At 50.2% G+C, this 26,472-nt stretch overlaps 1 protein-coding gene across 1 annotated transcript in view; it reads right to left on the reverse strand.

The window, feature by feature from the left end:
• The window catches only part of LOC119162291 (uncharacterized), a 76,663-nt gene that overhangs the window by 20,242 nt on the left and 29,949 nt on the right, over positions 1-26,472 (reverse strand). The window contains exon 3 of the mRNA XM_037414743.2: positions 25,925-26,035. Coding sequence (XP_037270640.2) covers positions 25,925-26,035 — 111 coding nt within the window. The remainder of the gene's footprint in view (positions 1-25,924; positions 26,036-26,472) is intronic.

Below are 26,472 nucleotides of genomic sequence, written 5' to 3' on the forward strand. Positions count from 1 at the left end.
CTAATTCATCGCCGCCAGCTGGCCCGCGTCAACACTGAAGCCAAGCAACAGGATCGCAAGCTTGAATATGATGCCTCTAATTGTGCCGTGTATTTCAGCCCTGGCGATGAAGTCCTCCTAGTTACACCTATTCGCACTGCTAGCCTGAGCTAGAAGTTTAAATTACGTTTCATTGGCCCCTACACTGTCTTGGAGCAAACGTCTCCTGTGAATTATCGCGTGGCGCCCGTTCTTCTGCCAACAAACCGCCGCTGCGAGGCAGCAGAAATAGTTTATGTATCCCGCATGAAGCCTTCCACATGGCGTTCTTCTTCGCTTTAAAACTGCGGCCAAGATCTGCGGTCAGGATGGCCGCTTTCACGTGGGGGAGGAGAGTTGTGTAGGCATTCATTAGACACATCCACTTTCTTCCCACATGTTCATCATCATGAGTGGTCGTCAACTTCATCTGCTGTAAAAACGTGGCTTGCCTGGATTCCGTGCCTCGGATGCGGTCATCCGAGGCACGGAATCCTGTCATCCTGTCGACACTTCATCCTGTCATCTGGCTTGGCCTAAGAAGGTTCCCTTCACCGTTGCATCACAATATATATATATATATATATATATATTGTGTTTCTTGTAGTGCCCTTCGTTTGTGACCAACTACAGGGACGATGTTTAACAACGAGAGATGACTGTCGCACAAGCGCTCTTGCGAAGTGGTCCGCTGTCAGTGGCTATGTCTTCGTGATGGCCCTTCCTCTCCATACCAGCCACTAAACGAACATTTCCCACTCCCTCTCTTTCGTTTTCTTCTCTCGTTTCTTGTGTACACATAAACGAGAATTACCACGAAAACTTCCTCTTTTTATAAAGGTCAGGCTTTCACCGAAACGTCGACGTAATAACTGAAGCTCGCTTGAAGTGCCACCTCTCGTACTTTTGTCAGACGTGAACCAAAGCCAACCACTTCCACTGTACATTGTCATGAGGTCTTGACGTGAAACAAGGCGGCAGTTTAGACAATCAGGCGCAATTTTTATTCGGGCTGAACTTGTGGCCAACAAATGGAAAGTAAAATTAAAGTGATACACACTGGCACTGATAGCGGCGAACACAGCATCGGCCGTCAATAAACCGATAAACGGCGAAGTGCGTCGGCATTTATACGCTTGCCATCAAATGTTCTAGCGTTATTGCTATTGATGACGAAGCTTACAGAATAATTTCTATAGTTTGTAGAATGGGCGTGATCTTTTCGAAACAATCTACTACAGTCCTGAAGCTTCTCGAAGACAGCAGGCGCGGTTCGTGCTGAGAGAATACGTAGTGTAACGGGGCGATAACAACACTTGTGAAAAGGAACGTGGCATTGCCCCCCTCGAAATAATGTGTCGTCTCGATGCTTTAACAGAAGATGAAAGTACAAGTACAAGCAATAAATTACGATACGGCAGTAATACAACAAAATACACTGTTTCAGTTCAATAACGTGCATGAAACGGCTTGTCGAGCGTGACATGAACGACTTCAGGTCGCGATCGGCGTCGTTGAGAGTTCGTGATGCCGCCGGAAACAACCTCGTAATCGAGTGGGCCGAGAGGTCGACCCAACCTGTACGGTACGAAGTACCGTCGCAGAAGCTTTTCACTTAGTCCGCGTCGGCCTATCGGCGTCCTCACCCAAACATGTTCCCCTGGCAAGTAATCCACGAAGCATCGTCAAAGATTGTAATGGTGGCTGTCGGTTGTCTGTTGGTTCTTGACACAGACGCGGGTGAGTTATCAGGCTTCTTCAGAGCGCTGAAGGTACTCACTCACATTGAGGTTTTCTTCATTGGTGACTTTACGTAACAAGGCGTCGAGCGTCGTTTCCGGGCTCCTTCATAAACAAATTTGTATGGAGACATTCGCGTCGTCACCTGCACCACCGTGTTGTATGTGAAGGTCAGGTACGGAAGGATGGCGTCCCACGTCTTGTGTTCGATATCGAGGTACATTGCCAGCATGTCGGCGATGGTCTTGTTTAGCTGCCTGGTGACACCGTTGGCATGTTGGTGGTACGCTGTTGGCCGGCGGTGGCTTGTCTGGCTGCATGCGAAGATCACTTGAGTTAGGTCTGCAATAAATCCCGTTTTTTTGTCGGTGACGATAACCTACCGGGCGCCGTAGGATGATGTTCTTGACGAAGAATTTGGCTACCTGAGATGCATTGCCTTTGGGCAGTGCTTTTTTTTCGGCATAGTGGGTGAGGTAGTCAGTAGCTACCACGATCCTCTTGTTTCCAAAAGCCGACGTCGGGAACGGCCCCTGAAGGTCCATACCGATTTGCTGGAACGGCCGGCGACGTGGTTCAATGGGCTGCAGAAATACCATTGGCCTTGTAGGCGGTGTCTGGCGTCGCTGGCCGTCCCGACATGTCCTCAAATAACGAGTGGCGTCAGTGGTTAGGACGTGGCTAGTAGTACCTTTCTTCCATCCTCACGAGCATGCGAGAAACACCGAAGTGCCCTGCCGTCGGATCGTCATTCAGGGCCTGCAGGAGGTCTGGCCGCAGAGCTGAAGGCACGACAAAGAGGTACTTGGCTCGAAGCGGTGAGAAGTTTTTTTAGAATACCATTTCGCAGGAAGAACGACGCAAGTGTGTGCTGGAATACCTTCAGAACTGCGGTGGTCCTGCCTTGGAGGTATTCTATTAGGGCCCTAAGCTCTGGGTCGGCCCGCTGTCATTCAGCGAAGTCGTCGGCAGTTGTCGTTCCCAAGTAGACGTCACTCGCGTCGTCGGGTGGTAGTGGGTCGACAGGCGCACGAGAGAGACAGTCGGCGTCAGAGCATTTCCTGCCGGGCTTGTAAACGACGGTAATGTCTTATTCTTGAAGTCTCAGGCTTTATCGAGCGACGTCTTTCAAGGTAGCTAGCCAACACAAGGCGCGTTGGTAGCTCACAACTTTGAAGGGCCTGTCATAGAAGTGGGGTGAAATTTCAACGTAGCCCACATAATGGTGAAACACTCTTTCTGTGTTGCGGAGGAATTAGCTTCCGCTTTGGATAGCGATCGGCTGGCGTAACCAATAACCCTTTCCAGTCCGTCAGGCCTCTGCAAAAGAACGGCGCCGACACCTACGCTGCTTGCGTCAGTGTGTATTTCTGTCTTGGCATATTCGTCGAAGTGGGCAAGTGACGGAGGCGCCTGGAGGCGTTGTTATAGTTCCTGAAAAGTGTTTTCTTGCGGTGTTTCCTACTTCAACTCCACATCAGCTCTGACAAGGTTAGTGATCGGATCGGCGATGCAGGCGAAGTTTTGACGAACTGCCTGTAAAAGGCACACCGGCCCAGAAAGCGGTGCACTGCCTTCTTGTCAGTGGGCGGTGGGAAGTCGGCGATGGCAGCTGTTCCTTGCAAACTTAAACATACTCCAGAATTGCTAATCACTTATCCAAGGAACAAGAGCTCCTCATACACAAATCTGCGCATTTCTGGCTTCAGGGTGAGTACAGACGTCCTCATGGCTTAAAGTACAGCTTCAAGGTGCCGTAAATGCTTGTCGAAATTTGAGGAAAACGCGAAGACGTCGTCCTAGTACACAAGGCAACTCTGCCACTTTAATCCTGGCAGTACTTTATCCATAACGCGTTGAAACATGGCAGGTGCCGAGCAAGAACCGATAGGCATCGCGTTAACCTTAAAGAGGCCGTCTGGTGTTATAAACGCCGTCTTTTCTCCGTCGCTTTCGTCTACTTCAATTTACCAATAAACAGTCTTGAGTAATACCGACAAAAAGTACTTCGTGTTATTGAGCCGATCCAGTGCATCGTCTAGTCGTGGGAGAGGACACACATCGTTTTTTGTTATTTTGTTCAGGCGGCAATAATCGACGCACAAACATAGTGTTCCATCCTTCTTCTTCACTAATATCACAGGGGACGTCCATGTACTCTTGGACGGCTGGATGATGTCATCTCGTAGCATTTCATCAACTTCTCTCTTTACCGCCTCACGTTCTCTCTCGAAACACTGTACGGACTAAGACGCAGTGGTCTGGCATTTCCCTCAGTAATGACGCGATGCTTCGCGATTCACGTTTGCCGAGTTTTGGAAGACGCCAAAGAACAATCTTCTTATTGCAGGAGCAGGGTCTTGAGGTCTTCTTGCTTATGGTACGGAAGGCTGAAATTATTGTTGAAAGCTAAGAGAGGGGCTTGGTTCCTCTGAGCAGGTTCCGCTGAAGCAGCGAGGGCGAAAGGGCTGGTGGCTTCCACAATTTCTTGGATGTATGTGACCGTCGTACATTTGTTCACGTTTTAGTACTCATTGCTGCAATTCGTAAGCTAACCGTTGCTTCGCCTCCCCGAAACTCAGCAATTTCTCTTTTGACGCAAATATTGAGAGTGACCAACAGATGCTGACTGCCTTCAACGACGCCTTCCATGTCAGGTGATTTCGGAGCGCCGACTGAAATAATGACGCTGGAGCGAGGCGGAATGGTGAGTTGTTCTTCAGGCACATTCAAGGCGTGGTTCTCTGACGGCGTGCGCGGTGGTAGTGCTTTTTTCTGTGGATGACGTTCTCGACATTGTTCTCAGGTTGATGACTGCACAATGGAGGCATATTAAGTCCATGCCAAGAATGACATTGTTCGAGCAACGCTGTTACACTACGAATTCGGCCGGTAATGGTGGCTCTCACTGTGCAGATTCCTGCCAGTGTTACCAGATGATCTCCGGCTGTGCGGATTTCTTGGCCTTCCCAAGCTGTCCTAACTTTCTTCAACTTTGCGGCGAACGACCCAGTGATGACAAAATAGTCGGCTCCAGTATCTATGACAGCGGTCACACTGTGGCCGTCGATAAGAATGTCGAGGTTGCTAGTTCGCCATCTCGCGTATCAGTTAGGCCGTGGCGTCGGGTCACGTTGGCGTCGGCTAGATCCGCTGCTTTCATGTTGCGTCGTCAGGTCGCCTTCGGTAATTGAGGCTTGATAGTGAGGACTTTGCCTGGTTGGCATCGTGTTCGGAAAACTCCGTCATGGCGTCGTTGTCAGAGGAGGATCTTCGGTAGTTCATCGCGCAGCAACCGCATCTCCATTGGTTACTGCCCTTATTTTTCCGGAGGCCAGGAGACCGCCCCGCGTTGGGCCAGGGTATAGCCGATGGTGCGGTGACATATGGCGGCTGGGTGACGGTGAACGGGAAGGACTTTGTGGTGTTCATTGCGTTCCTGATAGGTATTCGGTGATGTCACGTGGTCATTCCCCTGGCCGTGGACGTGGTGCATTGACGGTGAAGCCACGCAGTTTCATCTGTCGGTACTGGCAGCGACGGTAGGTGTGGCCAGCTTCTCCACAGTGGTAGAGTAGTGGGCGGTTGTCGGGCGCCCCTCTAAACGTCGGTTTTACTTGTTGTGTAGCGCTGGCCGAGAGGAGAACAGTAGGGCATGTGTGGTGGTCGCTGCGGTGGCGTCTGGCGACGGGAGTTTCGCGGTGCGGTGTCTTGGTGTGGGCGCGGCAGCTGGACGTACGGTAGCAGCGGGCTGCAGCAGCGTAGCTGATAGCCGGTGGCTGCGGCTGTTCTGGCTGAGGAACACCCCGTGACTGCTGATTCTACTCACGTACGGCTTCAGCAATCGACGCCACTCCTGGCTGTGGCAAAGAAAGCTTTCGGAGCTCCTCTCGCACGATGACGAATAGTTTTGCGCAGGTATTCGGAGCCAAGGGCTTGAACAGCTGCAAAGTCTGGAGTCATGTGACTATTGTACTGTCTGGTGCACAATTTTAGCATCTTGTCAAACCTGGTTGCTTCCTTGACGACTTCTTGGACTGTCGAGGGTGGGTTCCGCATCAGCCCAGTGAAGAGCTGTTGCCTAACTCCTCGCATGAGCAGGCAATATTTCTTGTCCTCGGGCATATTTGTATGTAATGGCGAAACAGTTTCGTCATTTCCTCAATGAATAGTGCAGTGCCTTCGTTTGGCAGCTCGATGCGGGTTTTGAATAAAGCCTCGGCCCTCTCCTTACGGACAAAGCTCGTGAATGTGGCGAGAAACTTGGTGCAAAATATCTCCCACGTTGTTAGCGTTCATTCTTGATTTACAAACAAGGTACGAGCTGCGTCCTCCAAAGCGAAGTACACGTGTCGAAGCTTATTGTCAGTAGATCAGTCATTGAAAGCAGTGACTCGATTGAATGCTTCAAGCCAGCTTTCTAGGTCCTTGATTTACGATCCGCGGAAGGTTGGCCACTTCTTGGGCTGCCGGAGATTAATTGGGGCAGGCTGCGTGGGGGTGGTCATCATCGCCGCCGTCGTTGTCGTATGTGATTCGAGGCTGCCTGTTTTTATTCAGGAAGTGGTCCGTACTATATACTACTGTCCCCGCTGCTTTTGTGTGCACGCTGTCCAGAGTTGGCGTTGCCGTCTTCCTTGCCCCTTGTGCTGAGTTCACGGCTAGAGGGGGGCACCCGGTAGATCAAAGAAACAGCACCTCCACCAGATGTCACAAAGTCGTGACGTGAACCAAGGCAGGAGGCTCCCTGATCAGATGATACTCTATTCTCTGGCTGAACATGTGGCCAACAAATAAAAAGTAAGAATAAAGCGATACACACTGGCACTGATAACGGCGAACAGAGCATTGGCCGTCGATCAACTGACATGCTACATAGCGCATTGGCATTTATGCACTTGCCATCGAATGTTCTAGCGTTATCCCTAACGGTGACGCAACATCGAGAATAATCTGTTTAGTTCGCGGAGTGGGCATGATCGTATGAAAATAATTTACTACAGTCCTGAAGGCTCTCGACGACCGCAGGTGTGGTTCGCGCAGAGAATATATAGTGTAACGGGGCATGAACAAAACTTGAGAAAAGGAACGTGGCAGTGTAGATATTCATATTGTAGGCATCTATTACACGCTTCATTCTCATCTGAACAGCAGTCAATCATGATCATATGTTCTGGCTGACAATCATCATCGTCTTGACACGAGTGCTTTTTTGTCGGGTCCGTTGCGCTTGTTCGTTCTTGAGTTCACGACGAATAAACCTCGTTACAACCGAGTCGTCATACGTGGTGGAGGTGGATTGACGTTCCCAGTACCTCTCCTTACAACGCCTACTCGCCGGAGCTCCGTTCAGGCCGCCGCTTGGACCCTCAGTCCGCCAACATGTCTCAGAGTGAGTGGGTGGATGCCCTCTCTGCTGCCGTCTCTGCGCCGCAAGCCGTCACTGCGCCGCAAGCCCCTCCTCTTTACATCGTAAACCACCAGCGTGACCCTCCGATCTTCGCTGGTCTCCGCGGCGAAGATGTGGAGGACTGGCTCGATAACTACGAGCGAGTAAGCGCAACTAATCACTGGGACGACTCTAACAAGCTCCGCCGAGTATCGCTTTATCTCACGCGCGTTGCCAAGACATGGTTCTTGAACCATGAGATCGACCTCACCGACTGGCCTGCCTTCAAGCAGCAGCTTCGCCAAGTATTCAGCATGCCAGCCGTTCGATCTGCTCTAGCTAGGAGGGCCCTAGATACTCGCCAACAACATCCCGGCGAGTCATACACATCTTATATCGAGGATGTCCTTGCGCTTTGCCGGCGCGTCAGTTCTTCGATGTCCGAGTCGGACAAACTGCGCCACATCCTGAAGGGCATCGGAAGCATTGCCTACAATGCCCTTGTTGCCCAGAACCCTTCCACTGTCACTGACGTCGTCTCTACGTGTCAGCGTCTCGACGAACTTGATTCTGTTCGCCTTCAGTCAGGCAATAGTGAACACCGTACAGCAGACCGGGACCTGCTTGACATGATACGGGAGATCATACGAGAAGAACTTCAATCAATAGGCATCTCACAACCTTCTCCATCTGTCACACAGCCGTCAAGCATGGCCCTCCGTGACATCGTAAGGGAGGAACTAACATCATTCACCGGTCCAGCCTACCTCCAATCACCTCCGTCTAGCCCTCCAACGTACGCGCAAGTTGCGGCCGCGCCTCCTCGCAACGTAAACTCTACTTCACCGCTGCCGTCATTCACGCCGGTCGCTGCTGCACCACCGGTCCACTTCCGGCCAATCCCACCCGACCCTCCGTCAGTCCACTTGAGTGCGCTATCTCCCGGTGCGCTGAACGCCCTCTATTACCCGCCTTGGCGCCCGTCCCGCCCAACATGCTTTTACTGTGGATATCGTGGCCATATATCTCGCTTCTGCCGCAAGCGCCAGCAGGACGAGCGTCGCGGGTACGACATGCGCGAACGGGACTTTTCCAGAGGGGATTCTTACGCTCCGCGTTATTCATCTGGACAGCAGCAGTCTCCATCTCCGCCCGCGTCGACTGAGACGCGGAACACTTACCGTTCAAGCCGACGCCGATCACCTTCGCCCTTCCGTCGCTCCTCCTCTCCTCTTCGGCCAGCCTCCTTTACTACTGACAACCGGTCGGAAAACTAAATGATGCAGTTTTCGGAGGAGAAACTGCATGTAACAGTAGGACTCATATTCCTCCAGCACGCCCGTTCAACATGGTTTCTGTTACGGTAGAAGGAGTTCTCGTGGACGCTTTGGTGGACACCGGTGCTACAGTTTCTATGATTAGGTATGATTTGTGCAAACGCCTGAAAAAAGTAATGACACCTTATAATGGACCCAATCTAGTCGAAGCCCAGGGGAATGCTATCCGCCCTTTTGCTCTTTGTACTGCTCGTGTGTTTATTGATGACATTTTGCATTACATCGAGTTCACTGTGCTTACCCGGTGCTCTCACCAGCTAATTCTAGGGTGGGACTTTCTATCTTCTTCTTCAGCCGCTATATGTTGTGGTGAACGGATTCTGCACCTAACTAATACGGACTCCATGTTCGACGAAGGCGTCTACAAGCCTCTACGCCTGTTCGCTCGCGAAGATCTCGAACTACCGCCACATCAAGAACGAATTGTGACCCTGATCTCTAAGGACATTGACCACGGTGACGTCTTGGGGTCCCCTTCGTCGACTTTCGTCGCAAAAGGCACAGCCCTTGCATCAGGTGTCGTACGCTTTCACCATGGCTCCGCGCTCGTGATTTCTACGAATGAAACGCCAGAGAAAGTTCTCCTGCCAGAGGGCACTGCAGTAGCCTGTGTTGTGGATGCTGAGCCTGTCAGCGTCGCGCCACTTAACCCTGCCTCTACCAACGACCGTTCTATGAGTAAGCCTGTCTCATCCTCTCCCTTCACAGCTCTTATCAGTGATGACTTAACAGATATGCAGGCGCAGCAGTTGCTTGCGTTATTAACGAAACACGCCGATTCTTTCGACACCTGCTCCTCAACGTTGGGCCGAACTACCACTGCAGCGCATCGCATTCAGACGTAGGTAACATCTATTGTACATCGCCGCCCGTACCGCGTGTCTCTCGCTGAGCGAAAAATCATCGAGGAAAACGTCGCTGACATGCTCCAACGAAAAATAATTCGTCCATCAACTAGCCCTTGGTCATCCCCTGTTGTTTTGGTACGAAAAAAAGATGGCTCCGTGCGCTTTTGCGTTGATTACCGGGCACTTAACAACATCACACGCAAGGACGTATACCCCATGCCACGCATCGATGACGCCCTTGATTCACTGCAAGGCGCCGAATACTTTTCAAGCCTTGATTTGCGTTCGGGATATTGGCAAATTCCCATGCACGATGACGACAAAGAAAAAACGGCATTTGCAACTCCCGATGGCCTATACGAATTTAACGTGATGCCTTTCGGGCTCTGCAATGCGCCCGCGACGTTTGAACGCATGATCGACACCGTCCTGCGTGGTCTGAAATGGAAGACGTGTCTCTGCTACCTAGATGACATTATCATCTTTTCATCAACGTTTTCTCAGCACCTTAGCCGCTTAGATGACGTCCTAACATGCCTCGCCGGTGCGGGTCTGCAGCTCAACACTAAGAAGTGCCGTTTCGCCACCAAATCCATCAAGGTTCTCGGTCATGTCGTCAGCAAGGACGGTATTCGCCCTGACCCCGAAAAGATCGCTGCCGTCTTTCGATTTCCATGCCCCACAAGACTTAAGGATTTGCGAAGTTTTCTTGGCCTCGCATCATATTTTCGTCGCTTCATACGAAATTTCGGTTCAATAGCTGCGCCACTTCACAAACTACTTGCATCTAATGCACCCTTTGTGTGGTCCGAGGAATGTCAGTCGGCGTTTCACCTATTAAAGAAAGCTTTGACGTCAGAGCCTGTACTCTGCCATTTTGATGACACCGCCCCAACACTCCTGCATACCGACGCCAGCGGCTGCGGTATAGGTGCTGTTCTCCTCCAACGCGATAACTCTGGACGGGAAAGGGTCATCGCATATGCTAGCCGAGTGCTAACTTCTACCGAAAAAAACTATACCATCCCTGAGCGGGAGTGCCTCGCTGTGGTTTGGTCCATACAAAAGTTCCGTCCTTATCTGTACGGCCGTCAATTCACCATTGTAACGGACCACCACGCCTTATGCTGGCTTTCTACAATGAAGAACTTGTCCGGACGCTTGGGTCGTTGGATTTTACGCCTACAGAAGTATCGGTTTGAGATTATTTATAAATCGGGCAAAAAACATCAAGACGCCGACGCTCTTTCTCGTTGCCCACTGCCTACGGCGTCGTTCGACACTCCAGCTGCCACCTCCAACGACACCAGTGCGGACGTGACTCCCACTTCTGTTGCCTTGCTCGCCTCACTGCACCAACCGCCAATTGACAATGAACAACCCTTCAGTTCTCGCCAGCAGGCTGACCCGTATTGTCGGTGCATTATAGACCACCTTTCAGGAGCTTCGCGTCCACCAAATGCACGCCTTCGTCGACAACTCGAGCACTTCAAGTTTCAGGACGGTGTGCTGTATCGTCACATATATCATCCTGACGGTCAACGCTGGGTACCTGTTCTGCCACGCGCTCTTCAACATCATGTACTTAACGCCTTTCATGACGATTTGACTGCTGGCCACCTAGGCTTTCAGAAAACCTACGACCGCATTCGAAGCCGCTTTTATTGGCCTGGGATTTCTACCAGCGTAGCAAAGTACGTGGGTTCCTGCTCTCCATGCCAACTTCGCAAACTTCCGACATCTCCCCCGGCTGGTCAGTTACAGCCAATGACGTGCCCTACAACACCTTTCGAGGTCGTCGGTGTCGATCTTTATGGACCCCTTCCTGTTACTGGTGGTGGAAATAGATGGATAGTCACCGCCATAGACCATATGACAGCTACGCCGAGACAACTTCAGTAGCTACTGGTTCAGCATCGGAAGTGACTTCGTCCTTCAGGCCAAATACTACGTCTTGGTGCTCCTCGTGTACTTCTGAGTGACCGTGGAAAGGTGTTCTTATCACAGCTTTTAGGTGAAGTTGTTCGCGTTTCTGGTACCACACACAAGATGGCGTCTAGCTACCATCCTCAAACAAACGGTCTGACCGAGAGATTTCATCGAACCCTTGCCGACATGATCGCCGTATACATTCAACCGGATCACAGAAACTGGGATAAACTTCTACCGTTCCTCACTTTCGCCTACAACACCGCTGTTCAGCGCACAACCGGCTACTCACCGTTTTATCTCGTTTACGGACGTTCACCTACTTTCTTTATCGATGTTTCCTTCTGCACCAGCAATGGCCCTATATCACCATCTTCTTGCGAAGAATATATTTCTCGCCTTGCCCAGTGCCGCCAGCGCACTCGTATGAACACGGAAGCTACGCAACAAGCAAGGAAGGCCGTCTACGACACCTCTCATCGTGTGGTATTCTTCCAACCGGGTGACGAGGTGATGCTATTGACACCAATTCGCACATCTGGTCTCTGCGACAAGTTCCAGCCTCGATTCATCGGCCCATATGTTGTTTTAGAGCAGACTTCACCTGTCAACTATCATGTGACGCCTCTTGTCGTGCCAACTGACCGCCGTTACCGCAGCACCGAAATTGTACACGTTTCCCGCATGAAGCTTTTCACACGACGTTCCTCGTCACCTTGACTACCCGCCCGCAGCGGCCAGGCTGGCCGCTTCCACAGGGGGGGAATCAGTGTAGGCATCTATTATGCGCTTCATCCTCATCTGAACAGCAGTCAATCATCATCATATGTTCTGGCTGACAATCATCATCGTCTTGACACGAGTGCTTCTTTGTCGGGTCCGTTGCGCTTGTTCGTTCTCGAGTTCACGACGAATAAACCTCGTTACAACCGAGTCGTCATAATATATATATATATATATATATATATATATATATATATATATATATATATATATATATATATATATATATATATATATATATATATATATATATATATATATATATATAAATATATATATATATATATATATATATATATATATATATATATATATATATATATCGTAAAGACGTTTATTCTCGGACACTGATGCTTGACACCGACAGTCAATGGGGGACCGACTCTCTGCACGAGCTGCTATTCTTGTTGCTAAAAGGGTGACGACCCACTAGAAGGCGCTGGAGAGGACAACCCACTGTTCGAAGGCTTCGCCACAACTACCCCGGGTACGAAGAGGGAGCCGCCTGGCGACCTAACAGCTGGTTACTATGAGCGGGTCGTGGTAGTCCTTGAGGCACTCCACGTTGACAATGTCGCGCCCTCGACGGCGCATGTCCGCAGATGGTTTGATGGGTTCAATCAAGTAATTTACCGGGGAAGTACGTTCGACGACACGGTGAGGACCTTCGTAACGGTAAGGACCTTCCTAGGCCATGTCAGTGGTAGAGATCCAGAGCCAGACGAGCGCTCCATGGAGGAACGTGGGCGCAGTAGTGCTGGTGTCAGTGCGAATGCCTTTTTGGCGCTCTTAATCATGCGCTGTAAAAGTCTGTGCAAGCTCTCAACAGTTTTCAGCAAGCTTGGCTGTAGCAGAAGTAGGCGCCCACACGGACAGTTCTGGCTTGTACGGTAGTATAGTGTCACGGGGTCGTGACGTTGCCGAAGACAGGAGACTTCGTGTTGGGATTTAACTGTTTATTTGGGCGAACCTGGCGTCTCTCATAATCATATGTGGTTTTGGGACGTTAAACCCCACATATCAATCAATTATTTGGGCGAACCTGTGCCCGGTAAACGGAAAGTCCAATTACAGCAGCAGTCTCGCACAGATAGCAGTCTCGGACTGATATCGGCGAACGGAGCGTCGGCCTTCGATCAACAACTGACAAGCGGCGAAGCGCGTCGGCATTTATACTCTTACCGTCGAATGTTCTAGCGTTATCGCTGGCGGCGGCGTAGGTTCCAGAACAATCTGTACCGTTCGCACAGTGGGCGTGATCTTATCGAAATGATCTACTACAATCCGGAACCTTCTCGAAAACTGCAGGCGCGGTTCGCGCTGAGAATGGTGTGGTGTTTTGGGACGATAACAAAAACTTGGGAAATGGAACGTGGCATTGCCCCCCTCTGAAAAAAAGGCATCGTCCCGATGCCTTAACTAAAGATGAAGGTACAATAAAAATGCTAGAAAGTACAATGAATAAATTACAATACAACTATAATACAAAAAAACACTGTTTCAGTTTGTTAACGCGCATGAAACGGCTTGAGGCGCGCGAAATGTACGACTTCAGGTCGCGATCGGCGTCATTGAGAGTTCGTGATGCCGTCGGGGACAACCTCGTAATCAAGTGGGCCGAGACGTCGAACCACCCTGTATGGTCCGAAGTACCGTCGCAGAAGCTTTTCACTTAGTCCACGTCGGCGTATTGGCGTCCACACCCAAACACGTTCACCGGGCTGGTATTCCACGAAGCGTCGTCGAAGGTTGTAACGGTGGCTGTCGGTCGTCTGTTGATTCTTGATACGGAGACGCGCAAGTTGTCGGGCTTCTTCGGCGCGTTGAAGGTACTCGCTCACATCGAAGTTTTTTTCGTCGGTGACGTTGGGTAACATGGTATCGAGCGTCGTTGCCGGGCTCCTTCCGTAGACCAGTTTGTATGGAGATATCTGCGTCGTCTCCTGCACCGCCGTGTTGTATGCGAAGGTCACATACGGAAGAATGGCGTCCCACGTCTTGTGTTCGACATCGACGTACATTGACAGCATGTCGGCGATCGTCTTGTTAAGCCGCTCGGTGAGGCCGTTGGTCTGTGGGTGGTACGCTTTCGTCCGGCGGTGGCTTGTTTGGCTGTATGCCAAGATCGCTTGAGTTAAGTCGGCAGTGAATGCCGTTCCTCTGTCGGTGATAAGGACCTCCGGGGCGCCGTACGTAGGACGATATTTTCGACGAAGAACTTAGCTACCTCGAATGCACTGCCTTTTGGCAGGGCTTTTGTCTCGGCGTAGCGGGTGAGGTAGTCGGTAGCTACCACGATCAACTTGTTTCCGAAAGCTGACGTCGAGAACGGCCCCAGTAGGTCCATACCAATCAGCTGGAAAGGTCGGCAAGGTGGATCAATTGGCTGCAGAAGTCCCGCTGGCCTTGTCGGCGGTGTCTTGCGTCGCTGACAGACCCGGCATGTCCTACATAACGAGTGACGTCGGTGGTAAGACGTGGCCAGTAGTACCTTTCTTGTATCCTCGCGAGCGTGCGAGAAACACCGAGGTGCCCTGCCGTCGGATCGTCGTGCAGGGCCTGCAGGAGTTCTAGTCGCAGAGCTGAAGGCACCACAAGGAGGTACTTAGCTCGAAGTGGTGAAAAGTTTTTTCACCGCTTCGAAAGGAAGTGCGACGGGGCGGCATTTTGGCGTGGACGGGGAGGAGCGTTACGGCGCACTGCAGCGGCGTAGCTCATAGTTTCTGGCTCGGGCAGCGGTGTTTGGGGAATTCGAAGTGATTGCCGAACTTCTTCTCGCACAATGTCGGCGATCGAATCCACTTGAGGGTGCGCCGAAGGCAACAGTTTGCGCAGCTCTTCCCGCACGATCGCTCGGATTGTTTCACGCAGGTTGTCGGAGTCACTGGTTTGAGCAGCAGCGCATTCTGAAGTCAGGCGACGATTATACTGTCTGGTGTGCATGTCAAGGATTTTTTCGATGGTGGTCGCCTCGGATACAAATTCTTGGACGGTGTTCGGTGGATTCCTCATTAGTCCGGCGAAGAGCTCCTGTTTTACCCCTCGCATGAGGAAACGAACTTTCTTCTCCTCAGGCATGTCTGGGTCAGCGTGACGAAATAGGCGGGTCATCTCCTCTGTGAAAATTCCAACCTTCTCATTTGGTAGCTGAACCCGGGTCTCTAGTTGAGCAGCGGCCCTTTCTTTGCGAGCGATGCTCGCGAACGTTTGCAGAAATGCGCCGCAGAAGACATCCCACGTTCGGAGCGTGGACTCACAATTCTCTAGCCAGGTCCTTGCGGTGTCTTCCAGGTAGAAGTACACACGACGGAGCTTTTCTTCGTTGTCCCAGTGGTTGAGGGCAGCCACACGGTCGTATGTTTCTAGCTAGGACTCCGGGTCTTCGAATGATGACCTATGGAAAATTGGTGGTTCCCTGGGTTGATGTATGACCATCGTGGGCTGGGATGCGGTGGTTGTCATTGTCGCTGCAGCCGCGTTCGTGGCCTTGGTCTTCCGCGCCTTATCTTCTAGAAGCCCGTACTCCGGTGGTAGCCTTTGCTGTCGGCGGCTTGTTCGCTGCTCCTGTTTGGCGTCGGCGTCTTCTCCGCGACGTGGGCTGGGTTCACGGCTTGACGGGGGCGTCCGGTACATGATCGAAGCAGCACCTCCACCAGAAGTCACGGGGTCGTGACGTGGCCGAAAACAGGAGACTTCGTGTTGGGATTTAACTGTTTATTTGGGCGAACCTGTGTCCGGTAAATGGAAAGTCCAATTACAGCAGCAGTCTCGCACAGATAGCAGTCTCGGATTGATAGCGGCGAACGAAGCGTCGGCCTTCGATCTACAACTGACAAGCGGCGAAGCGCGTCGGCATTTATACTCTTGCCGTCGAATGTTCTAGCGTTATCGCTGGCGGCGGCGTAGGTTCCAGAACAATCTGTACCGTTCGCACACTGGGCGTGATCTTATCAAAATGATCTACTAAAGTCCGGAACCTTCTCGAAAACTGCAGGCGCGGTTCGCACTGAGAATGGTGTGGTGTTTTGGGACGATAACAAAAACTTCGGAAATGGAACGTGGCAATAGTGTCGATGGTGTGCGACTGGTGCCTTCCATATAATAAAAAGAAAGGTGAAAAGCCAGTAGTGCTCTGAGGGGTGGTGTTATATGCGCAGGTGACGAAGTGTAGAATGGCATCCCAATTTGTGTGATCGGCGGCGACGTACTTGGAGAGCATGTCGCCGAGCGTACGGTTTAAGCATTCAGGGAGGCCATTCGCCTGTGGGCGGTAAGCAGCAGTTTTGCGGTGAACAACGTTGAACTCTTTGAGAATGACTTCGACGACTTCAGGCATGAAGACGCAGCCTCGATCACTGAGCAGTTCCTGAGGTGGACCGTGTCGCAGCATGAATCGTTGGAGCAGCAAGGAGGCCACATCGCTCGCTGTAGCCGTGGGGAGAGCGGCAGTGTCGGCGTATCGCGTAAGGTGGGTGGTCCACAGCAACAATATATATATATATATATATATATATAGAGAGAGAGAGTAAATATACTGAAGAAGCTCTTTGAAGTACCAAACGTACTTCAAAGAGCTAAGACACATATTAGCGGTTGTGTTAATTGTATTTCTGACTGTTTCGACCGGTGGACCGGTTTTCGTCAGGGTTTAAACAGAATACTTGTTCGCAAACCCTGATGAAGACCAGTCCACTGATCAAAACCACTAGAAATAAAGAAAGAGAGCCGCTAAGTTGTGTCTCACCTTTTCCCATATATATATATATATATATATATATATATATATATATATATATATATATATATATATTGTGGGCATTTAGTATACCAGTCCTCTTCATCTGTACATTATCATCATTATTATGTATTGCCTATGCATCCTCATCGTTGTCACGTATCATCATCATCTTGGTTCGTGCATCTCCGCTGTCGGCTGGCGGTTCCTCGGGCCTAATAAAGGTCTTCCAAACCAAGACTTCATACGTGGTGGAGCGTGCTGTTAGATCCCTCGTCATCCTCTCGACCACTCTACCCCCTGGCGCTACGTTCAGGTCGCCGCTTGAGCCAGGTGTCCGGAAATATGTCACACCAAGAAGAGGTCGGTGCTCCAACCGTTCCCACTCCGCCACCGCGTGCCGCGCCTTTTCACGTCATTAACAGCCCCCAGCGTGAGCCCCATCCCTTCGCCGGTATGCGCGGGGAAGATGTGGAGGAATGGCTGGACGATTTCGAACGTGTCGGCGCTGCTAACTGGTGGGATAACACCTACAAACTCGCTTACGTGTCATTCTACCTCACGGGTGTCGCGAAGACGTGGTTCCTCAACCACTACATCGACATCCCCGACTGGTCCGCCTTCAAAGATCAGCTTCGGCATGTCTTTGGCACACCGACCGTTCGTTCGGCTCTCGCAAAGAAAGCTCTCGCGGCTCGGAAACAGCACATCGGCGAGTCGTATACATCCTACATCGAGGATGTCCTTTCACTTTGCCGCCGGGTTGAAACCCCATTGACAGTGTCAGACAAGGTACGCCAGCTTCTTAAGGGGATTGCACCCGTCGCATTCAATGCCCTTGCAATCCAGAATCCAGCTACTGTTGCTGACGTTGCGACAACCTGTCAGCGCCTCGAAGAACTCGAGTCTATGCGCCTACAACCGGACAGTGACGCGGCCCGTATTACGGCAGATCCAAACCTACGAGACACAATAAGGGTGATTATACGCGAAGAATTAGAATCATTGGGATTCACACTTCCTTCAGTGTGTCCGATGCAGTCTTCTTCAACGTAATTGCGGGATGTCATCAGGGAGGAGCTCACGTCCATGACCCACATGGCCCACCTGCAGCCCACTGTCGCGCGTACTCTCCCATCGTTCTCGCATGCCGTCGCCGCACCATCAGGCACCGTCAGCTCAACGCCGCCGCCACCAACGTACGCGTCGGTTGCTGCCGCACCTTCCAGAAGCTTTCCCACGAGCTTTCCATCACCACCGCCTGAGCCATCATCTGTCCCTCTCACTGCTCTCTCTCCCGGTGCATCTAACACAAGCTACTACCCTTCTTATCGATCGACTCGCCCTACGTGCTATTATTGTGGCTATCGTGGTCACATTTCACGCTTTTGCCGCAAGCGCCAGCAAGATGAGCGCCGAGGGTACGACATACGCGAACGAGACTATACCGCAGGAGCCTTGTACCAGGGCCGTCGTTATTCGTCACCGCCGCGTCGGTCTCCATCTCGGCCAGCATCCGGTGAACTGCGCAGTAGTCATCGATCAACCAGACGCCGTTCACCATCGCCCTACCGTCGCTCCTCTTCTCCTCTTCAGCCTGCTTCCCTCGCTTCTGATCGGCGTCCGGAAAACTAAGCGATGCAGTTTTTGGAGGACAAACTGCATTCCAAAACAGTACTCCAATTCCTCCAGCGCGCCCTTACAATATGATTGCAGTCTCAGTACAGGGAGTGGACGTTGATGCTTTGGTGGACACTGGGGCTGGGTTTTCTATTATTCGTGCTGATTTGTGTACCCGTCTTCGAAAAGTCACGACGCCTTATGATGGACCAACACTGGTTACAGCCCAGGGAACAATGATTCGCCCTTCCGCTCTCTGTACTGCCCGTGTGCTAATCGACGACATTCTTCATTATATACAATTCGCTGTGCTATCCCCGTGCTCCCACGAACTCATTTTAGGCTGGGACTTTCTTTCATCTGCTTCCGCGGCTATTTGTTGTGCACAACGTGTCGTCCATCTTACTGACACAGACCACTTGCTTAGTGACGAAACCTACAGGCCACTTCGACTCGTCGCTGCTGTAGACATCGAGTTACCCCCAAATGAACATCACTTAGTCACTGTTTTGTCCAACGACGTTGACTCTGGTGACATTTTGGTCACTCCATCGCCCCGTTGCCTCAATAAAGGCATAGCTCTCGCATCAGGTGTGGCTCGCTTCAACAATGGATCAGCTGTCCTCGCTGCTACGAACACCACACCAGATAAAATTTTACTGCCGCGGGGCACTATTGTCGCCTGCGTTGCCGATCTGGAGCCTGTGTGCGTCGTGCCTCTTACCCCTGCCTCCCCTAAAGGCCATCTTGGAGATCATACTGCTTCCTCGTCCTTTACAGCAGCCATCAACAAGGACTTGACAGACTCACAGAAGCAGCAGCTGCTTGATTTGTTGCAAAAGCATGCAAACTCTTTTGACATTCATTCATCCAGCCCGGGTCAGACAACTGCTACAGCACATCGTATTCAGACCGACGGAACATCCATTGTGCATCGTCGTCCTTACCGCGTCTCCCTAGCCGAACGGAAAATCATTGAGGAAAACGTAGACGATATGCTGCAACGGGAGATAATCCGACCCTCAACCAGTCCTTGGTCGTCTCCAGTGGTTCTGGTGCGTAAAAAAGACGGTTCCGTACGGTTTTGCGTCGATTACCGAGCACTCAATAAGATAACTAGGAAGGACGTATACCCCATGCCACGTATCCACGACGCCCTCGATTCCTTACAAGGTGCTGAATTCTTTTCAAGCCTCGACTTGCGTTCCGGCTATTGGCAAATCCCCATGCACGAAAATGACAAAGAAAAAACGGCATTTGCAACCCCGGACGGCCTATACGAATTCAATGTTATGCCGTTTGGTCTATGCAATGCGCCCGCAACTTTTGAGCGCTTGATTGACACCGTGCTGCGTGGCCTGATATAGAAGACTTGCCTATGTTACCTCGATGACATTGTTGTCTTTTCGTCGACGTTTCCTCAACATCTGCAACGCTTGGACGAGATCCTGACTTGCCTTGCGGGCGATGGTCTTCAAATTAACACCAAGAAGTGCCATTTCGCCAGCAGATCTATCAAGGTCCTTGGTCATGTTGTGAGCAAGGACGGAATTCGTCCAGACCATGAGAAAACTGCTGCGGTGCGTCGCTTCCCTCGCCCTGAGAAGCCGAAAGATTTGCGGTTTCCTTGGTCTCGCCTCTTACTTTCGGCGATTTATACAAAACTTTGCCTCCATAGCCGCACCACTCCATAAGCTACTTGCTTCTGGTACGCCCTTTCAGTGGTCTCAGGAATGTGAATTGGCTTTCGAGAGGTTGAAGAGTGCCCTCACGACCGATCCTGTACTTTCTCATTTTCACGATGGTGCACCGACCTTCCTCCATACGGACGCTAGCGGCCACGGTTTAGGAGCCATCCTCCTCCAGCGCGACAACTCTTCGCGAGAGCGAGTCGTTGCGTACGCCAGCCACGTCCTCTCCGCAGCCGAGAGGAACTACACGATCACCGAGAAGGAGTGCCTCGCCGTCGTTTGGTTAGTGCAGAAATTTCGTCCCTATCTTCACGGCCGCCATTTCACAATTGTGACCGACCACCACGCTTTATGTTGGCTTTCGACACTCAAGAACTTGTCGGGACGCCTCGGCCGCTGGATTCTACGCCTACAAGAGTATGATTTTGCCATCGTATACAAGTGTGGCAGGAAACATAGTGACGCTGACGCTCTTTCTCGCTGCCCACTACCAGCGACTCCACTCGGGGTTTCCGCAATCAATTCGCACAAGCCGCCCTCGGAGTCCACGTCTACGGCGGTTTCCTCTCTCGCCTCTATGGACCAGCTGCCTTCGGACGACCCGCACGATTTTTCTTCTCGACAGCTGGCTGACCCATACTGTCGACTTATTATAGGCTACCTCACTGGCAGTTCCTGTTCACCTAATGCGAGGCTCCGTCGCCGATTCTCGCAGTTTAAGCTGGACAACTCGGTGCTGTACCGCAAAATTTACCATCCTGACGGTCAGCGCTGGGTTCCCGTTCTACCCCGATCGCTTCGGTCTGAAGTCCTCAGAGCACTTCATGACCATCCGACGGCTGGTCACCTTGGTTACCACAAAACCTATGATCGCCTTCGAAGTCGGTTTTATTGGCCAGGTATTACCACTAGTGTAGCTCGGTACGTTGGGTCCTGCACTACCTGCCAATGTAGAAAACTACCCACATCTGCTCCAGCCGGTACACTACAGCCTCTTCCATGCCCAGCCACACCATTCGAAGTTGTAGGCATCGATCTTTATGGCCCCCTTCCAGTCAGTGCTGCTGGAAACCGATGGATAGTAACAGCCGTTGACCATTTGACACGCTACGCCGAGACGGCATCTGTCACTACCGGTTCAGCTTCTGCAATTGCCGACTTCATCCTCCGAGCCATTATACTGCGTCATGGTGCTCCACGTGTATTGCTCAGCGACCGTGGAAGGGCCTTCCTTTCACAACTAGTGAACGAACTTCTTCGCGCCTCTGGCACAACTCACAAGACTGCCTCTAGTTATCATCCCCAAACTAACGGCCTCACTGAGCGATTCCACCGCACTCTTGCTGACATGATCGCCGCCTACATTCAACCAGACCACAAGAACTGGGATGTAGTTCTACCATTCATCACTTTCACCTACAATACGGCTATTCAGCGGACAACCGGCTACTCACCATTTTACCTAATATATGGACGCTCCCCTACTTCTTTGCTGGACGTCTCCTTCTTTACCTGCCATGCGGATTCATCTCCATCCTCTTCAGAGGAATACGTTTTGCGGCTCGCAGAGAGCCGCCAACGTGCTCGTATAAACACTGAAGCCCGACAGCAAGACAGAAAGCTGGTTTATGATGAATCGCATCGTGCTGTATCCTTTCAACCTGGAGACGAAGTGCTCCTTTTGACGCCTATTCGCACACCTGGTTTGTGCGACAAGTTCCAGCCACGATTTATCGGGCCGTACACAGTTCTTGAAGAAACTTCACCAGTAAATTATCGCGTGACGCTACTTGTAGCCCCAGCAGATCGCCGTTATCGAACTACTGAAGTCGTCCATGTCTCCCGTATGAAGCCCTTCATGCGACGTTCTTTGTCCCCTTGACTTGCCGCGGCCAGGCTGGCCGCTCTCACGTGGGGGGAATCAGTGTGGGCATTTAGTATACCAATCCTCTTCATCTGTACATTATCATCATTATCGTGTATTGCTTATGCATCCTCATCGTTGTCACGTATCATCATCGTCTTGGTTCGTGCATCTCCGCTGTCGGCTGCCGGTTCCTCGGGCCTAATAAAGGTCTTCCAAACCAAGACTTCATAATATATATATATATATATATATATATATATATATATATATATATATATATATATATATATATAGGCAGGCATGGTGATTGAGTGGCCGTAGCGTTGCATATAGTCCAGTAGATCCTCCGTGAGCGGTCACAACGTGGTTTATTTTGACGTTTCGGCCTAGAGTCTGGCCTTCATCAGGATTAAAGGTACAGTTTGTTGGTGCTGTGCTCAGCTTTATACAATCTCAAATCAGAGGGAAAGGAAAGAGGAAAAAAAACAGAAAAAAGAAAAAAAAGAAAAGAAAAAAAGAAAAAAAGAAAAGAAAAAAGAAAAAAGAAAAAAAGATAGAAAGATAAAAAAAGAATATAAGGTGGACTCCCCTCGGGTGCCCCCCTTCCACTCTTGCATTAGACCATCTTCCATTAGGCCATGTTTGCATTAGGCCATCTTCACTTCATACCTACGCCGTGCGTGCTTATCACTTGATTATAGCAAAAAAGCGTCCCGTGAGAGCTACATGGGAAGTCCGAATATGGTGCCTATATATACACGGTGACAGAACCCTAAGTGTGCAAGGCGGGTGGTAAGCTGGGGTGAGTGCAGCAATATTACGTGAAAGTTATGTGGATGTTTGTGTACTGTAATCATTATTGTGTCCTTCGAGGCTAATGCAATTAAAATTGTGCATGCGCATTGCACGGCTGCTGATGTAATTTTTTTCTCGGTTGATGTAGAAATTTACTGCCATTCTGACCTGAAAATGTTCCCCCATGTAAGTAAAAGCCCCACCTGGCACCATGCAAAACCCGTACAGATGGGGAGTAAATTTTTACTCCGCCCGGACGATGTAGAGGACAAGTAATTTACTCCCAACTCGGCTTATTTTTGTTTGCAGTGTAGGTGAGGCTCAGGCTCTTGTCCTGAAGCTTTGTGCATACTAAATCAATGTTTTTTTTCGTTTAGCTGTGAGTCCAAACTGTGGCTTGATTAGACGCTTCCACGTGTTTCTTAATTCTTAGGCCAGAGCAAGTAATTCGTTGCCTAAGCACACTGAGTTTTTCAGTACAGCAATTTTAAAGATTCCACGGTCAAATCAATATCACGCCTGTGCTTGCAGGCATCCCATTTTATTATCGGGTATTGTGGCATTCACGGACATCAGTTTTTTTTCTTTTCATTTTTTACCATGATTGATTATCAAGTTGTTGTCATCAGGATTCCGAGAAGAAGATATTTGGTGTTTACAAAAATATAGAAGTTGCTTTACTGTGAGCCAAAACACGTGGTTTCACCACAAATAAGTTTTAGCTTTTGATAAAGTGCGCGTCTCGAAAACACTGTTTTGCCGCAAATTTGCAGGTATTCATGCGGCCCAATGTGTTGATGTGCCTCAATGAACTTGACTCTCAATTTCGTGTTGCCCACAGATCGAAGTTCTTAGGCTGAATGACAATTTCTTTCTATTACGATAGCCAGCATGCTGCTCACTAGAGCGCAAACAACGTTGCAGTGAATTGAGCACACTGATGTTCATCTTATAGGAAGCCAAAGCAACGCATGGTGGCAGTGCAACTCCAGGCAGGTAGCGCCATCTTTGGTAGAAAAGTAGAAATTGGGGATGTAGATCGCGGTTTTTCCTTCGCTTCAATGCGCAGCCGCTCGCTTACGTGCTAAGGGGTAGACACGGTATGCAGTGGGTGTGGAGAGGAAGAAGAAACTGCCGCACACTTGATAATGTTCTGTAAAGGGCTTCACCCTATAGTTCAGGATGTGGCGCAAAGTTTTTCAAAGTTTAGGGACAACGAGGGCAAAATAAACTTTAAGCGGGTAGAACTAACTAGAGGAGATTATCTGATTGGTGGCTAAAGTTAAGGCACGAGTGAAAATTAAACCCTTCACTACAAAGTACGAATCCTCAGCCTAACTATTTAAAGGAAAAAAAACCTAGTTTTTGGTTCATTGAGTATTACGGCTTGGTGTCGCTAGCCACCGCCCGATCTAAAGGGTACAGCCATATCCATCCATCCATCCATCCATCCATCCATCCATCCATCCATCCATCCATCCATCCATCCATCCATCCATCGTGCTCGTGCAGAGAGCGCGCGCTGCAATTGAGTCACTTCACAATGTACCGCCTGCAGTGAGGCCTCACAAAAATCTCTGAGCGGGATAAGCACTTTCTAGAAACGAATTCAACAAAAGGAGTAAAGCTCGTCGGTCAAGTTTATGATGTGAAGCAGATGACGGAAGAGGAGGACGCCCGAGTCACTGCGAATTGCATTTCTTGGGTCCTCCCTGATAATACCGTGTACGACGTATGCCTCGAGGTAAGTTTCATTCTGCCGACATGAAGCCGCGTACTCTATAGATATGCTGTGTTGTCGTTTATGAAAACCATATAATTTTTGTTTTGATGTGCTATATAGCAATAGCAGCCGTGTACTGTCATGTTTAAACGTTGGCGGCGTGCTGAAAAAACAAATAAAAACTAAAGTTGTACGGTAATGGCGTTAACTGTCCGTGAAGTTTCAGTCATGTCCTGTTTGCCGCACATCACTCGCTGACGTCGCCGCGAAGCACCAAGCTAAGTTTAACCACAGCCAGTCAAGTTGAAGTGTTGATTCCGCGGCGGTGGTCTAGTGCCTTAGGTACTCAGCTGCTGACCTGCAGGTCGCGGGATCAAACCTCGGCTGCGGCGGCTGAATTTCCAATGGAGGCAGAAGTGTTGTAGGCCAGTGTGCTCAGATTTGTGTGCACGTTAAAGAACCCCAGGTGGTCGATATTTTCGGAGCCTTCCGCTACGGCGTCTCTCATCATCATATCATGGTTTGGGGACGTTAAACCCCCCATATCAATCAAGTTGAAGTGCTCTCCTTTTTTTTCCCGGCTCTCGTGTCATGCTTGCTCTGTCTTTTGCGAACGTAGTTGTGTTCACCGGCTATGACTAGATGGTAAACTGATACAGCTTTACACGTGGAGACTGGCCCTTGGTGTTTTCTGCATTGTTGTGGCAGGCAACAACACAATACATTGGGCTTCCCTAACGCTTTCGTGGGGCCGCTTCTTCCATCGGGGAACGGCAACTTCGCACAGCCAGCGTCTCGTTTTAGCGCGCCAAGCTGACGGCAGGCCACCTAAGTTCCCCGCAGCAACTGCAGAACGCGTTGCGCGCGTGTCGCACGTGCTCCCGCTTCGGCGAAACACACTCACTCGGCTATGACCTTTCCCGCGTCTCTCCTTAAGTGTTCTGGAGCTCGATGCCAGGGCTAGGCGTGGCGTTGTCATCTCTCAGCAAACTTGTGCTTCTGTTCCTTATAGCCCCACCCCTTTTTTCGGAGCACCAGTACAATGAGATGGTGCGTGCAATACGTCTTGTGGCAATCATGCTATGCTTTACGATCTGAGATGCTGTATGCACGAGAGCTACTTCTCATCAGCACCATTATTCCACACACAGTTTGTTGTAGTCGCTAAGTGTTTCTACCCCTCTCTTTCAATGTGGGTCTGGTCACACTGCACCACAACTGCTTCATTCACCATCTGATGCTTTGTACAAGTGATAATACTACTAAATCTGAGAGCAATACTTTGCTTAACATTCGTTAACGTCATCAATACTTTGTTCTAGTGACAAAACTGGCTTCTTGCACACGATCATGATAACGGGGCCAACTACACTGATGCCCACAACAAAATATGCGTAGAGCTCGTCGCATCAAAAAATATATGAGAAAGTGAATGGATTGGTTGCTCACGTTCTTTGAAGAAGCACTTGCAAGCCGCATACTCGCAGTGGCCTGTCACGTCCACGTAATCGTTGCCCAACTGTGCTTGGCAAAGTCTCTTGCAACCTTCATATGTACACGCTGCGAAGACCAAAAAAAACGAGTATCAAGTTAAGGCACATAAGGCATTGAAAATCATTTACGAGCCTGACCATACTTTCCAAATGTTCGGTACCGTTTTGTGTTGTGAAAACACTTACCGAGCGCTTACAGTCGCCTAATGATAAGAGTTAACAATAATGGCTAAAAGGAGAGATCCACATTGTCAATTTCGCATGTTATATCGGATGCCACTGCTTTACGTGCTATACTGGGTAACAGCAAACAGCACGTGCCCTTCCTCTTAGCCTACTTTGGTAGGTTCCTATTTGAATATTTTATAATATATAGAGTGTGACACCTCCACTGTAACTCACTAAACGCTAACGCTAATAAGATCTATAACGAGCTGTTGAGCTACATTGGCTCACCAGCGTGCGTAAGAAAGGTATGAATGCATGTATTGTTTTCGTAAGCGT

The sequence above is a fragment of the Rhipicephalus microplus genome, chromosome X (assembly GCF_043290135.1).
Source record: "Rhipicephalus microplus isolate Deutch F79 chromosome X, USDA_Rmic, whole genome shotgun sequence".
In the NCBI taxonomy this organism is placed as follows: Eukaryota; Metazoa; Arthropoda; class Arachnida; order Ixodida; family Ixodidae; genus Rhipicephalus; species Rhipicephalus microplus.